Source organism: Panthera uncia (assembly GCF_023721935.1).
Source record: "Panthera uncia isolate 11264 chromosome D3 unlocalized genomic scaffold, Puncia_PCG_1.0 HiC_scaffold_8, whole genome shotgun sequence".
NCBI classification, from domain to species: Eukaryota; Metazoa; Chordata; class Mammalia; order Carnivora; family Felidae; genus Panthera; species Panthera uncia.
The window spans coordinates 60,847,190-60,862,592 of record NW_026057586.1 but is presented as its reverse complement, the minus strand read 5'-3'; the positions used below and the strand labels follow the sequence as shown (position 1 = coordinate 60,862,592).

Below are 15,403 nucleotides of genomic sequence, written 5' to 3'. Positions count from 1 at the left end.
GGGGAGGCTTAGAAGGGAAGAACAGGGATGCTTAGATGAGAAGTACAAGAAGAATTAGACAGAAGTTCTGGCGGGGGGCTTAGATTGAAAGTACAGGGGGAGGCTTAGATGGGAAGTATGGGGGAGGCTTAGATGGGAAGTTCAGTGGGGGCTTAGATGGGAAGTTGTGGGGGAGCTGAGATGGGACGTACAGGGGAGCTTAGATGGGAAGTACAGGGAGGCTTAGACTGTAAGTACAAGGAGGCTTAGATGGGAAGTACGGGGGAGGCTTAGACAGACAACAGCAATTTGGAGTTGGGTATTTGGAAGATCTTCTTGAAGATGAAGGCAGTGAGCCCATCATTTCAATTGCTAAGGCTGCCAATGATAAAATTCAAGCTCTGAAGTGGAAATTAGAATTTGGGAAGGCTTAGATCTACTACCGAAAGTTTGACACCTTCCCAACACTTAAAGATTTCTCATGAGAGTAGTGATACTAATGAGTACAACTTGCTTAATAGTTTACAATGAAATCGGTCAACATTTAAAAGAGCTTGAAAATCTCAGTGAACCCATATTTTCCAAATGACCAAGGCATGATGTTACAAAATCATCCATGAACAGAAGATCCTTTCAAAGCAGGAGACCTGCCCAGTAGATTTCACAGTCACGGAGTACAAATAAATTCATTGACCGTCATTACATTTCATATTGCAACTAACCTTGAAGAAACCACCACTTCGTGAGTTTTGGTGTGGCATCAAAGAATATCCCCAGTTACTGAAAGTCTATTAAAATATTCCTCACCTTTTCCAACTACTCAGCTGTGTAAAGCCAGATCTTCTTCATACATCAAGATAATACATTACAACAGGTTGAATACAGAAGCAGATATGAGAGTCCAGTTGTCTTCTATTAAGCCACACGTTATAAAGAGATTTGAAAAAAATGTAAAATAATGCCACTCATGAAAATTTGGTTTTGGAAAAAATGGTTGTTTCTCATAAAAAATATATTACCCACGTTAACATGTAATGAGTTATTTTAAAGATAACTTAATAAGGATTTTTAAAGTTTCTGCTTGAGTTTCAAATACATCAATACCAACAAGTATAACTTACATAAATGAAAGCTCTTTGGGGGTCTTCAACAATTTTTTCAGTAGTATAAATAGGATCAAAAAGTGTGAGAAATGCTGCACAAGTGAATGAGCTTGAGCTTCACCCAATGGAGATACATCGGCATAAGAGACTGGTGGGGGTACCACATGTAATCTACCTGTGGAACCAAGACTATGCACTAACTGATGGTTCTTGGGTGACAGCATCATACGCATGGCCACTTGCCCTGTCGACACACACGCACAACCATCAGGAGGTGGAAAGGTAACGAGGAGAGGGTGTGACTAGTACAATAAGCTAGCCACTGCCTTGTCGTAACTGAGTGAAAGGTTATTGTGTTTTAATCATACTGGAGTACATTATGAGGAGGGGGAAGAAGAGTTACAAGCTAACTTAAGTATTGTCACTGATAACAGTAACCCAAAAAAGAGAGGAGTAGGGTAGAATGGAAACATTTTTACATAAAGGAAATTACTGGAAGAAAAATAGAAACCTTTCTAAGTACCAAAAATTATACCAAAACAGAGAATAAAAGCAAATGAAGCAGCTGCTTATTTAAAAGCAAAAAAAAGTACACCTAAAATAAGCAATGGAACCACTTTTTAGATGGTAATCTCTAAGGGGGAGGGAGACAATAGGGTAAAGGATAGGGCCAGAAGCTAAACCTCTTGGAATACACTTTGTTTTATAGATTTGACTCTGTAACAATGTAGCTTTCTGTATAGTTAAAACACAAAATCAATTTTTAAAAACATCTTCCTAAATTAAAAGCAAAGTGCAGCAAATGTATCTAAGTGATTATCCTCATAAGCAAAGGGAGTAAAGAACCACTTTGTAGCCTCTAAATGACAATACAAAGCAACAGAAGAACATCCTTGCAAGGGCTTTGGGGAACAGTTTGTTGACAGCTGGCTAGTACTGCTATTCAGAAACTGGTATCTTTTGTGTGTTGTGGGATAAGGAGGAAAAGTGATCGTGTGACATTACTGAATTTATCATTCCCCAAGTCCCCGCGCATACGGTTCCAGCGTGGGGAGAGGAGACACAGATCAAAGAGTTAGGGAGACAGACAGCTTTCTAGTCATGAATATGAATTAAAAACACCAGTATGAATTCACAATGTTTTTTATATTAAAAAACAACTTCCTAGCTCTGTCCACGGAGAAGGCGAGTGACAAAGACTGACCAGGAGCCACAAGGAACCCTGAGAACTGAGTGGCGCTTTGAAAAGCTGTTTTCCACAGGATGAAACAACTGGAAATTTGAACACTGGATATTTAATGACTTCAGAAATAACTGATAATTTTTAGAGGGATACGTAATAACGCATTTTAAAGAATCACGTGTATATTTGGAGATACATACTGAAATGCTGACTCAGAAGGGATATTAAGTCTGGGATTTGAATCCGGGACTTGCTCGTGGTGGTGGGAATTGGGTGGGGGTATGGATGAAGCAGGGGTGGCTGCATTGACAATGCTGGACACATGGTGGGTCATGTGGGTTCACTGTACTTTTTCTACTTTGTACATGTTTGAAATTCTGCATGGTGGGAAGTGAAGAAAAAAAAGGCACTAAGGAAACTTTGGCCTCAATCTAATCCTTTACCCCATCTGATATGGTTCTGTTTGCTTTTTACTTTGTGAATGGAAGTCATTCTGGAAAGGTAATAGAAATAAGGGAAGGAGAAAGATCAGTGGTGGGTGTCCTGTTTCCTCCAGAAACGTACCCTGATCCTCACAATGGGCTTTAATGATCTTGTGCAAAGACTAAAGTCTTTTCTCCTTTGGTAACAATGCTCATCTTTGGGTACTACGTGCTGGGGACTTTACTGAGTGCTTTCTCTGTAGAACCGCATTGAATCCTCAGTCACCGTCATCATCACCCCACCAACCACGTGAGGATGGAGGTTCGGGGGTGGGGGGTTAAGTGACAGCTGGCTCTCACAGTGAAGGTGGCAGAACTGGGACTGAAACAGACAGTTGCTCTGTTGCCTCCATAGAAATCCAGTCACCCGGTGAGTACAAAATGACCAGCACTGAAAACAGCACATCGGACTCTTTGTAAGTCAGAGGTTTTTAAAAAGGAGCTCCAGAACCCGGGCAGTTTTGAGAGAAGGGGGAGCCCCAGCTGTGTTGCAGAGGGGGTTCATGACAGGGCTTGCGTGGAGCTGGAGGGCCGATGCCGGGCCAGATGTAGAGGTGACCCAGCATCCCTGCCCCACGTGGGTCTGAGAGCCCCGCTGAGGACAGGAAGTAGTCATGCACAACTGAGCCACGCAGGCAGCTGACCAGGAAGCCAAGTGTGTGTGAATGGAGCCGAGTGTTCTAATCAAACAAATATAGAGCAAAGTTCACGTAAGCGTGTTTAATGACAGGCTTCCTCACTACTAAGTTACACAATTTGGCCTGAGTGGTTACCTCTTGGCATGTGTACCTACAATTAGGGCTTCTTTTTACACAGCCAAACAAAACATCTCTGGGAGAGGGAGGCATGGGGTAAGGCTGGAGGCTGTTCTGGAATCTCCCTGGGACTCAGAAGCAGTAACTGGTTAGCATGCCCTGCTGGCCCCACATCTGTCTGAAGCCTCGTGTGATGTTCCCTTTCCCCTTCCCTGGGCATGCTTGTGACCTTCAGAGGCCCCTGAGGGAGCCCCCTTGGGCTCCTCACTGGGCCGGGCTGCTGTTTCCAGGCACTAGGGCTCCCTGATGGCAGTGCTGTCCTTGGGCTGCAGATCAGAGCTAGAGAACTCGTTCTCACTCAGTGAGGAGCAGTGGGAAGGCAGGGTCATCCCTCACTGTCCTCATTGCCTCTGAGGCCATCTAGGCACCCAGGTGCCATCCAGGGAGGAAGAAAAGGCAGAGGAATTAGAGACCATGAAGAAAGGCAGAGCGCTGACACCCACGGACCGAAGCCACGACGGGGAGGGTACGTCATGACGTCCTGCTGCAGAGATGTGCAAGTTCCAAGTTAGCAGCCACTGCACTTTTCTACCTTTTCACACTCACACATGGACATGAGGGGGCTTTCAAAGTCTTCTCCTAATCTAGCTGCTTCTAGGCTGCGGCTCTTCTTCTGTTTCTGCCTCTATAGTACCTGTCCCACAATGCGATAAAATATCACGGATTTAATCAGTGGGAGACAAAGGAGGAAAAGCCCGTGAAAAATCTAAACCAGCATATTGTTAAGGACACGTGCTTCTGTGCGGTGTAAGTGTAGCCACAGCCACTTTATAAAAGTTACTGGGTGTCCCTGAGGTTCTGCCTTAGGAGTAGCGCCAACGGTGACACAGCTGTGGTGCGTGGAAACATCACAGATTCACACAGCTCATTCCCATGGCCCACCGTCTTCTCACGGAACCTGAAGCCAACTGCAGCCAGTCCACACCCGGTGAGCTGCAGACTGCACCTGGGTGATGTCGCCCTGGTGACATCCGGATGACTGATGCCTACCTGGACGCTCTGAGGGCCAGAGCGTGCTTGTGACTCTGCCCTTGTCCTTGGACTGCTAGAGACCACACCACACTGGTGACTGGGTCTCTCTGAGCACGGAAGATGAGAGATGTGAGTGTAAAACAGAATGAGACTATTTAAAGCTCCTGGCCACATCCACAAAAACATTAAGACACAGAACTGGCTCGATTTCCAGGTCATCAGAGACACAATGTCCCTAAAGAAATTGAACCCTCAGCAGGGGACTTCCAGCACCGTCTCCCAGAATGGTGATTCTGGCATTTTCCATTCACATTTCTCAATCTGAAACGACCTGAGACGAGCCACGCAAGGCCCTACCTGTCTCCCCGGAGACCCGGAGTCGCTGGCCGTTGCAGAAGGCGCCCCGGCCCCTCCGGCCTGTGTACAGCCGCTCCTCTGTGCAGTGGTAAATCACTCCAAATTCCAGCTGTGGGGTGCAGGGGCAGGATGGAAAACAAAAATGCTTCGCTTATTTGACACAGAAAATAAGACAGTAATTCAAAGGGGAAGGTGTTCTTGGTGTTATGACCAGTGTGATGGAAACTCCTTCACAAAAGGGAACTGAAAAACATTAGTGTCTCCATTCAAAACTGGACATGTCTTTTTGAAAATGACATGCTTTAAAAATATACTAACACTAACATAGCTTTACTAAAAATTAACATCATAATCAAGCATGAGTAACTGAAAGCTATTGAAAAAACTTAATTCTTCAGAAAGGCCTCGGTTTTGGGGGGTGGAGGGTGGGGAAGGCTACTCGTGACTAATCCTCACAAGAAGCCCTCAAAGTTGCTGACTTGTGAAGAATTAGGAATACATCTGTAAAGCTGATGACAGAATCACAAGTCAAGGATGGCCGAGAGGGAGAGGTGATTCACCAAGGAGGGGCGCGTCCCTGTGCAGGTGGAGCGCCAAACTGCAGCCACTAGGCCTCAGACGGCAGCCTCCCATAGGTACAGTAAAAAGAAGAGGTGAGAGTGGGACAGAACGCTGCCCTACACACACGTGCTTTGTCTTCTTTCTTCTACCAACTGGTCGCTATTTGGGGTTGACAGGAGCAAGTGTGTGTGGTCTGGGGGCTGGCCATGTTTTCATTTCCTTGGAAAACAAAGAGAGACCCAGGCCAAATCTCTTGGGAGAGTCTCAGCTAGTCTGGGGTGAGCTCGACCACAGTGGAATGGACTCCCCAGCAAGGCAGGAAGAGGGTTTATTTCTGGGGAGGATCATTCAGTCGGCCTTCCAGCAATATTTCACTATCTTCCTCCCTACCCCTCACCCTGGCTTTCAGGGGGTTCCCAAACGAGGGTAGTCCTAGAACCACACGGGCCTCTAGACCCTGTGCCCCTGGGGTGGTCGGGGGGCCTGGAGGCCTTTGCTAGCAGGAGGGAGGGGTGAGGAAAGCTGGGACGCTCCCCTTGACCAGAGCCCTCTACTACAAGCCCAGACCACTTGCGCGCACTCGCACCGGGCCCAGCGGGGCTGCGGGCCTTGCCATCGGAGACCTTGCCCGCCCACAGCATTTTGTCCCCCAAACCCAGTTACTGACACGTGGTCACGAGCGTCACCCTCTGAGCTTAATGCTCAGCCTCCTATTCGGTCTCAATGACACCTAACAGACAAGTGAGCATTTAACTCCTTAACCAGATTTCAAAAATTTTATGTATCTTCACCTTAAGTACTGTTACACGGGTACAAACTTCTCTCAGCTTCCATGCTAGAGAACTGATGCTGGCACTGAGGGTGAAGAAGAGAAAACAGTGCTCTGGCGGAGGGCTGCTTTTGGAAAATACGAACCCCCCGTCCTATTTAAATATAACTGTGGTGACTGCACAGGAAGTGTTAAGTGTCACTGCTTAAATTGATTAACGCCTTTATGCATCCTATGGTCCTGTGACGTTGCGTAGCTCTACGGGTGATGGGAACCCTGCAGCAGTCTCGTTCTCATGCTGATAGCTAGAGAAGGATGAGGAAGAACTAATGAAATACTGGGATTAAAAATGTCCTCCAAAAATAGGAGTTTCTTCTGTGTGTGACTAGGTCACACGCCCCAGGGGTCAGAGGGAGACTAACGTGGACCATTTGCTCAGAACTTCCCCTTCCATGCTTCTCCAGCAGCATCACAGAAAGACCATGGTGGGAACAAGGGTCAGCCACCACGGGGGTGGGCTGGCCATGGAGTCCCAAACCTGCACACCCCGAAACCAGTTTTCATTTGTTTACTTTCTTGGATTTGAAAAACACATCCTTGAATCTACTAGTCATGATTAAGGCACATGACAAAGACGGGAAAACAGGAGTACTGGAATGGAACCCAAAAAGGAAGGTGCTAAACCAGGCCCCAGGGGCTCAGGACCACTGGCGGGGGGACCCACCCACCATGTACCTCTTGGTTTACAGCGAATCCAATGCTTACTGCCACGGTGGGAAATCTGCAAAGAAAAACAGAATGGTTTACACTCTAAAATATAAATGGTCTCATGCAAACTCTTAGGAACCTCTGTGTGGCTACGTAGCATCGTCGCTGGAGGCACAGAAAGAACTTTATACAGTGTGGGTGGGTTTGTTTTTTTAAAAAATTACTTCCCACAACTTCACTAACTGCTTCCAAGACAAATAGGCTTAACTGACCATGTTGTAAGATAGCTGACCTTGAAAGAAAGCAGTATTCTGAAAGTCATGTAAGATTGATGTAATTCAACACTGACCATCGAGTACCCAGTTGAGAGGGATTTTAATAATCAGCTTGCTGGTTCTCAGAGACATAAGGGACAGTAGGGACCTCCCAAAAGGCCAGACCCACGTCCCAGTTGAGGTGAGGAGGGGCCCCCAGGAGGGGGCATCACAGCCTCCACCCAGAGGCCAGGTCTGGGTGACAACAGTGCCCCTCCTCACCCTGGGTCCTATGCAGGCATGGGCCACAGCCGTCAGAGGCGGGCTGTGACATCGCAGATTGCCTGCACTTTTATGATTTTGTTGTTGCTGCTGTACCTCTTAGAAATAATCTCTCTTTTATCAGCAGGGCTTACCAGCAAGTAGGAAGAAGCTGGGCACTACTAACCTCCAGGAAAACTATGAAACCAGTCCCACACAGACGCGAGCCCTGACTGAGGCTGCAGCAGTCGGCATGGCCATCTGGCGGGTGGCTCGCTGAGCAAGTACACGGCACGCCAGGCTCCACTTTAGGTATCTCAGAAAGCCCTCTCTCACATGCTTCAGCCCTGACACTGTTGGACATGAGAATAAACAGATCCTATCTGAGCTGCAGTGGCCAAAGGCGTCCGATGTCTTTAGGCCACAAGAATCACTACGCTGTGGCCCTTGAAGGTGTCCTGGAACCTGACGACCAGCACCACAGCTGGTTTTTCAAATGATGCTCTCCTCCAAGCTGTCTATCTGGTTCCATGTTCTGCGTGGCCCAGGGACCACTGGGACCCAGGAGAGGCCCGCTGGTGGATGTGTGGCCTTCACCACACGATGGGGCCCAGCCCGTCCTGTCCCCATTACCAGCACACTTCAATCACAAGTGAGACAGAAGAACAGGAGCTCCACTCAGTGAAACACACCTACAAGGGGAGACCCGAGGCTCCACGCGAATTCCTGCCCAGGGTGGGGGGGTTGTCGTGCTTCAAATTAGGCTGGTGACACTGCTGCTGTCACCAGATGGCACTATTCCATTGCCTCAAAAGGCAATGTGTGGGTATGACAGACTAAATTCTCAAGATAACCCACAGTGAGGGGTTAAGAAAAGGATGATGATTAACATGATGGATCAGGATTACTTTACGTACTTACACATAAACACACTATCTGAGGCAAAACACAGAGGAAAGCCCCTCCCACCCCACCAGTCTGGATGTGCTCATGCTTTTTCACTTTACGTAAGGAAACAGAGTATGTCCTAGACATCTGTGGAAGGGGCTCTCAAAGTGTGGTCCCGCACTGCTGGCGTTGCCTGTATGCCTGTGAGGAATGCACATCCATGGGCTGCCCAACCTGGACGGGGACCCAGGCAGGGCCCTGAACCTGTGCCAGCCAGCTCTCCGGGGGCCCTATGCATGTTCACGTCAGAGAACCAACCGTCTGTGGAAACCGTGTCACATTCAGTGCCCTTGTGCCCTTGGACAGCTCTGATGCCCATCCCATCGGTCAGAGCTTCTGGAGCAGAAGCCACATCCCTATCCCCTCCCCGAGCTCTGCAGCTCATTCCCCCTCTCCCGAAGGGCCTCTCTGACCTCCCTGAAATGGAATGCTCTTTGGCTGTTATTTACTCAGTCAGATTAGGCCCGGCCCGTTGCCAGTGGGTTCCTCAGCCACCTCACGGTAGCATGAGGTCTGCTCCCACCTCTGGAGACAGCTCTGGAAGGCCACCCCTCAGGGGCTGCTGTCCAGACCTGTGCTCCTGCAGCTGCTGGACTGCACACACTTGTCTTATAACCCTGCTTGTTTCTCCAGGGGTTCCTTAAGGGGTTCTTAATTTAAACCAACATTTTAAAGATGGCAGACACAACATTTTTAAACAAATGAAGATTTCCTACATGCTGAGAGTATTTCACAATAAGGAAAAGAAGGAAATATGGAAAACCTTATTTTAAAAAATATCAACACATGATAGGGGTGCCTGAGTGGCTCAATCGATTGGGCGTGCGACTTCGGCTCAGGTCGTGATCTCACAGTCCGTGAGTTTGAGCCCCGCGTCGGGCTCTGTGCTGACAGCTCAGAGCCTGGAGCCTGCTTCGGATTCTGTGTCTCCCTCTCTCTCTACTCCTCCCCTGCTCATGCTCTGTCTCTCTCTGTCTCAAAAATAAATAAAAAACATTTAAAAAAAAGTTTTAAAAAAATCAATACATGATTACCTTTTTAATGAGACTATCAACCTACTAGAAGTTTATATACTCCTGCCTCAAAAAATGCTGTTTTGGAAAAGACAAAGTCTTGGAGGGCTCTGAGGACACTTTAGGCACCGGAATGGGGGTCATCCGTGCTTATGCTCACCTGTGCACAAAGTTGCAGGTGCCATCAATGGGGTCGACGATCCAGGTGGGGCTGGGGGTGAGCACACACTTGGCCCCGGCGGCTGCAGCCTCTTCAGCAATGAACCTGTGGTGGACAGGAGCTCAGCCTGAGAAAACTCGCCAAGAACTCAAGACAAAGCGCTTCAAACTGCTTCCGGTACCATTAAAGACAAAGCAGACACAGCAAAGAGATTTCATTATGGTTTCTCTGGGTCAATCAGAAGCAGAGTCTACAAGAGACCATCTGCTTTTCTGTCTGCTAGCCGGACTTAGAAAACACGAAGTGACACCTCAACATAGGAGTTTTGGGAAAGCATCAAGGAGTGTGAGTGGGTCAGGTGGAGAAATACTAGAGAGAACACCGGGGAACAGATTTTATAACACAAAGCTAAACTCTGCTCTAACTTTAGTCTGGAGGAGAAAAGGCTGAAGACAAAGGATAGAGAAGAGAAGGTGGAATCCTGGCCAGGGAGCAGGACCCAGGACTCAGGCTTTAGCTCTCCCACCAGTAATGCTGTGGCCGGCGTGGACTGCTTCACTGGACCCAAGACACTGAATGTCACCCACAGCTGACACCTCCCAGGTCTGTACCCAGCCTGGCTTCCTCTGAGCTGCAGAGAAGGTGACAACTGTGTCCACCCACCATTCGGGCTCCATAGGAGCTGCCATTTCTCCTCAGAGGCCTTTTCCATCCTGGTCTCTGGCCCAGGAGCCCTGGGTGGGCCACACCTTCTCCTTCATGCTCTGCGACCCACGCACCCTGTAAGAACACGGGCAGCCCAAGACTGAGGCTGTGTACCCCCTGCACTGGCTAGAGTGGGCCCCTATCCCCAGCTCCCTCCTCTATAATTAGTCCTCGGTAGACAGGCCCTCCTGAGCCATCCTCACTTGAGCAAGCCACCTATTTCCTGTTAGGAACCTGCACAAGAGAAACACATCTCAACATTTAGCCTGGTTGTTCCTCCTCACATCTAGCTCAACAAAAGGCACCGTCAGTACCCAGCTGCTCAGGCCAAGAACCAGGGAAGGCACCCTTACTTCTTCCCTTTGTCCTCCTTGCCCTCCATCCATCCACACAGGCTCGGCACAGCATGTGGGGGCATTTGGGCACTGGTTTATGCACCACAGACGCCACCTCTGAGCCGGTGTCCCTGCAGGGCCAGCCTCTGCTTACGCCTCCTGGAGCCGCTCTCGAGAGTAAAGAACATACCCTCTCTAAAGCTTACACACCAGGGCTTGGTGCACAGAGTGCTTGGTATGTGTCTCCAACTGTCATGTAACAAGCCCAGGTTCACCAGGAGTGGGGCCTTTGCCCTGTGTTCGGCCTTGTCGCCAGGGCCTGGTCCGCAGCAGGCGCTGAGCAAACACCTGTTCTGTGTGGGAATGCAAGGCCTTGTGGAGGGTTTTTCTATCGGGTTCTCATGCTATGCACATGTCCGTACTAGAGAAAAAGGGGGCCTGAAGACAGAATGTTTTTATCAAGAAGGATAAATGAAGGGAAAACAAGAAACATTTCATGTCCTCCTGCGGCATCTGGTATGTTGTCAGTCGTGGTCTTCAGGCAGCAGAGCAGGAGAGCAGCTTGGCCTCTAAGTGCTCCCGGAAACCACTTGCCAGAGGAGCTGTGCGTCCGTCCTAATATGGGGCAATGAACTTGCGGCCGAGATGGACATCATACTGTAAATAAAAAGGCGGAGCTGGAAAGCTCTGTAACTGCTCTGCCCAACACGGTACCAACTGGCTACATGTGACTGTTTAAATTTAAATAATTTCAATTAAATGCTAGTTCACAAAACTAAAAAGTCAGTTCTTTACTCTCACTAGCTGCATTTCAAGTGTTGTCCTCATCCGTAACACTTGAGGAAGAACAAGTGCTGTGCATTCTGAAGTCACGGTTCTGTCAGTACAGCAGTGACACACGCCTTGTAATTTGTACAGTCCCCTGACAACTCTGGGAGCATCCTTTTCCATTTTACAGATTATGAAACTCATGCCCTACATGCACGCACAGAGTCATCTACCCCCTCTATTGGATAAAGCATCTGAAACCTGTCAGTGTGTATGATGAATGAATGTGTGTCATTTTCAGGTTAGTGTTTCCCTCCCCCCAGCTGTTGTCCCCTGGAGAAACCCACGTGGGAGAGGCAGGGCACTGGGGTTGGGAAGCACTGAGTGAGACACCTGAGGAACCCACACCCCACACCCTGAAAAATGGCCACAGTGCAGAGAAAAGTTGGGTGAGCACAGTCTGAGCCCAGAGGCTTACAATCTAGAGAGGCAGGGGATGCAAGTTCCTTGCTTTTGTTTGCTCCTGGTCCCCTCCTCCTGCTGGGAGCTGCCCTCCCTACCATCACCCCCCTCCACAGGGTTTTTGGGTCACTGGATCATGTGATCCAGGCAGGCAGGTCTAGATGGTAGACATGGCATGGTGAAAGACAACGCTGGAGGAGCCAAGCCGGGCAGAGTGGGGCCGGGCAGTGAAGACTGCGCCCTGACCGCAGCAGGAAGGCAGGTGATGTGCACACAGAGTCACGATCAGGCATAGCATTAGCTCTGCCAGTTTTCTTAGCCAAAGAGTTAAGGAATTAAATCCCTTTTCAATGCCTTTTTTCTACAGCTACATGATTTTCCTCCCATGTAATGGCTTGTGATTATGGTCTTGAGGAAAAGGTCTACACCCCAAAAACACACACATAGGGACCAACTGCCAAATCTTCAGTTGGGCACAAGGATCATAAAGCAGTGAGAAGGCATTACTAAGGTCAAGATAGAAATGGCAATGACTCACATCCAAACATAAATTCCCAGAAACTGAGGAGAAATGTGGAATTTTCTTCCTTTTTAAACTTGATTTAAGCAGGAAGTGGGTACCTTCTAGAGTTGGAGGGGCAATTGCCGGGGTCTCCCAGGAAGGAAGAGGAGAGAGCATCTCTGCAGGACTGGCAGCTAACACATGAGTAAGGGAGCACAACCTGCAGTGCACCAATGGGGCTTCTTAGGACAGGCAGGGACAGGAGGTGGGACGGACATGGTCTAGGGGGGTCACCAAGCAGCCTGTTGAAAGAAGCACCCACAATGCTTCTGTTGACACAGCTTTTGTTCTGCACAGCAGTTCTGGTAGGAATCGCTCAAAGTAATCATCCTGAGCCCTAGACTTTTGCAGTTGATTATTCATGCCTGAGAGTTCTCTTCTTTTCTACTCATCTGCCCGAGTGACAGAGGTGCAAGAAGTGTCTGTCACCTCCCTACTTGCTTTGTGCCTGCAGGTGGCACTTTGGGGCAGGGCCTTTGATGATGTCCACTCTTCTGAGGCATCCAAAATACCTCCCTGGTATGTAAGGAGAGCTGTAGTTTATTCACTGAAACCTGATTTTCCTCATTTGGGAAGCTAGTACCTACAGAATGGGAGAGAACATTCTTCAGCTCTCCACAGGGACATCAAGCTGGACACATGGAGGTGTGAAATTATGGAGATCTTAGTAAAAGCACTGGGACAGCTACATAAAATCCATAACGTAAGTAGGAAAAAAACAATCTACCTAAAATTTAGGGAACTCCTGGGCCTTTTCATAAGCCAGCTAATGTACAAGACGAAAACAGCACCTGGGGTAAGCTTCAAAGCTTCGTAACAGATTAGAATGACACATTCCGCTGCATAATTCAACTACCGTTTTTTTCTTATAGTCCTAACAAACCCTTCTTATAATTTTGATGGCCAAGGGCATCTAGGCCCTTTTCCCCTGGCTAGTTTGTCTACTCTGTGACAAGATCAGGGTCATCCTTTGGTCAACTAGGGAGCCAATTAATGCTCCCAGGCCTCGCCAGCATCGCAGCAGGCTCTGCTGCCCGAGGACAATGGGCACCCGGGGCAAAACACGGTGGGAAAGCGGTGGGGAGCAAGTGTCTAGCCAGTGGTGGCCAGGAATTTACATTTTCCAAGTCTAGAGAATACTGGGCATGCTGCAGGGCACAGGAGTCACCACGATGGATGAGGCCGTGTCCCACCAAGGGGAGCCCATTCTGGGACAGAGGAGGCAGCTGGGTGCACTGAGCAGCTCAAGCTGCTCTCCTCCCTTCGCCTGTGCCAACCCAGACACAAGGGATAAGGACGAGGTGTATATAAATATGGTTCGGTGATGCTACTAAAGATTTCCAAAGTTGTGGAGCTTGGATCTGACTCAAAAATCATTCACTAAAAACAGGTTTAGGCACCCAACAAAGGCAGGCCTGGATGGGGACTGGGCTATTGTGGTCAATGCCAATACTGTGCTTTCTCTGTCAACCTTAACCTGCTGGTTTGCTTTCTGTCATTACCACCATACGATGACCTTGGCTGGGTGCCCCATCCTAGATGAGAAGGCTGGGACCCTGAGAACTGGCTGGGGTGATTTGCCAAAGCCGCGGGCAGTAGCAAATTTCAATCTTACAGTTTTTTGGCTCAGCATACTCCTGTCTTCCAGATAAGGGACCAGACTCTGGATTTCACAAATGAGTACAATAAAATAATAAAACCACCGAGTCTACACCAGGTAGACTTAGTTTATTAAAAACAAAACAGGTGCAATATATCTTTAATATTGTTTCACAAAAGACATAAAATGGGGATGAGCATAAGCTCAGAATAACAGGGAGTCCTTCCTAAATAAGAATCATAGGCAACTTTATGCTAATTGATTTAAGGGATATATTTAAATGCTCTGAATGCAGAAAAATTACAATATACTTTTTTATAATGTGTATGCAATTTTTTCTCATTGCAAATTTATCTGTGATCTAAAATATAACTAAGTGCTCCCAAATTCTTTTAAATCCTAGTCACTGGCAAAAAAGCAAAAACAAACAAACAAACAAACAAACAAACAAAAAACAAAAAAACCCACACCAAGCTTGGCATAGATATGTTGAGAAATGATTTCATCTATTTGAGTTTTCTAGGCAAACTGAGCAGAGTAGAAGCAGGACATCCAGGCTTCCCCCAGTCCTGGTGGTGCCCTCAGAGCTGAGAAGGAAGCGGCAAAATGCCGGGGCTTACCACTGGGCAGCCACATCTCTTCCCTCACAGGCTGGTTGGCACCAGCTCGGGGCAGTTTGGGAACCATCGCTATAAATCACGGATTCCTGGGCAGATGTGTGCATCTGCATCTCCCAGGGCTTTTTTAGAGATGGAGGCCGGGCATTAGCAGGTTGGAGAAGCTCCCAGGTGGGCCTGGAGTACACCCTAGATAGGGTCCACTGCCCTGGGTCAATGCTTTTCCAAAGGGGCTTCAGAGTCTGGTGATCTCCAGGCAACCCCAGGCTGCAGGGTCAAGTGGGGTGGGGGAGGGTGGTGGGGGCGGAAGGAGGTACAATCACTCATATAACACACTGACTTTTCTCCTGGGATATGCAGCAATGAAGATTTAAATATACCTTGTACAAATGGAATCCATGCCCCATATTGACATGAATCCACAAGAGTGGAACCAAACCACTCAGCAATTGCTGCCAACACATACAATAGGTATGTGATTTCAGAATTCAGTTTCTAGAATTCAAGAGTATTCTAACTGAAATACGCCAGAAGCCAAGCCCTGATAACGTCAATATGTCTGGTCTTGCAGTGACCTCCAGGCCTTTACCACATAACCAAGCTAGCCCTCACTTCTGCCACGGCCACCTGGACCAATACCACAGAAACTTCAAGCACCAAAACAGTTCCTCAACCAGAAACAGCTGGTTGGTTACTGCAGCCTTTTTCCTCTCAAAGAATAAAAGCAACCTATAGAATTCTTTTGGCATTGTCATTTACCTTATATTTCAAAATGTTAAAAGAAAATCA

General features: G+C 48.1%; 1 protein-coding gene across 2 annotated transcripts in view; it reads right to left on the bottom strand.

Moving 5' to 3' along the window:
• The window catches only part of IMPA2 (inositol monophosphatase 2), a 47,447-nt gene that overhangs the window by 14,534 nt on the left and 17,510 nt on the right, over positions 1-15,403 (bottom strand). For both annotated transcript variants that reach the window (XM_049620458.1, XM_049620459.1), the window contains exons 3-5: positions 9,566-9,670; positions 6,957-7,002; positions 4,892-5,000 (exon numbers count right to left, since the gene is read on the bottom strand). In XM_049620458.1, coding sequence (XP_049476415.1) covers positions 4,892-5,000; positions 6,957-7,002; positions 9,566-9,670 — 260 coding nt within the window. The remainder of the gene's footprint in view (positions 1-4,891; positions 5,001-6,956; positions 7,003-9,565; positions 9,671-15,403) is intronic.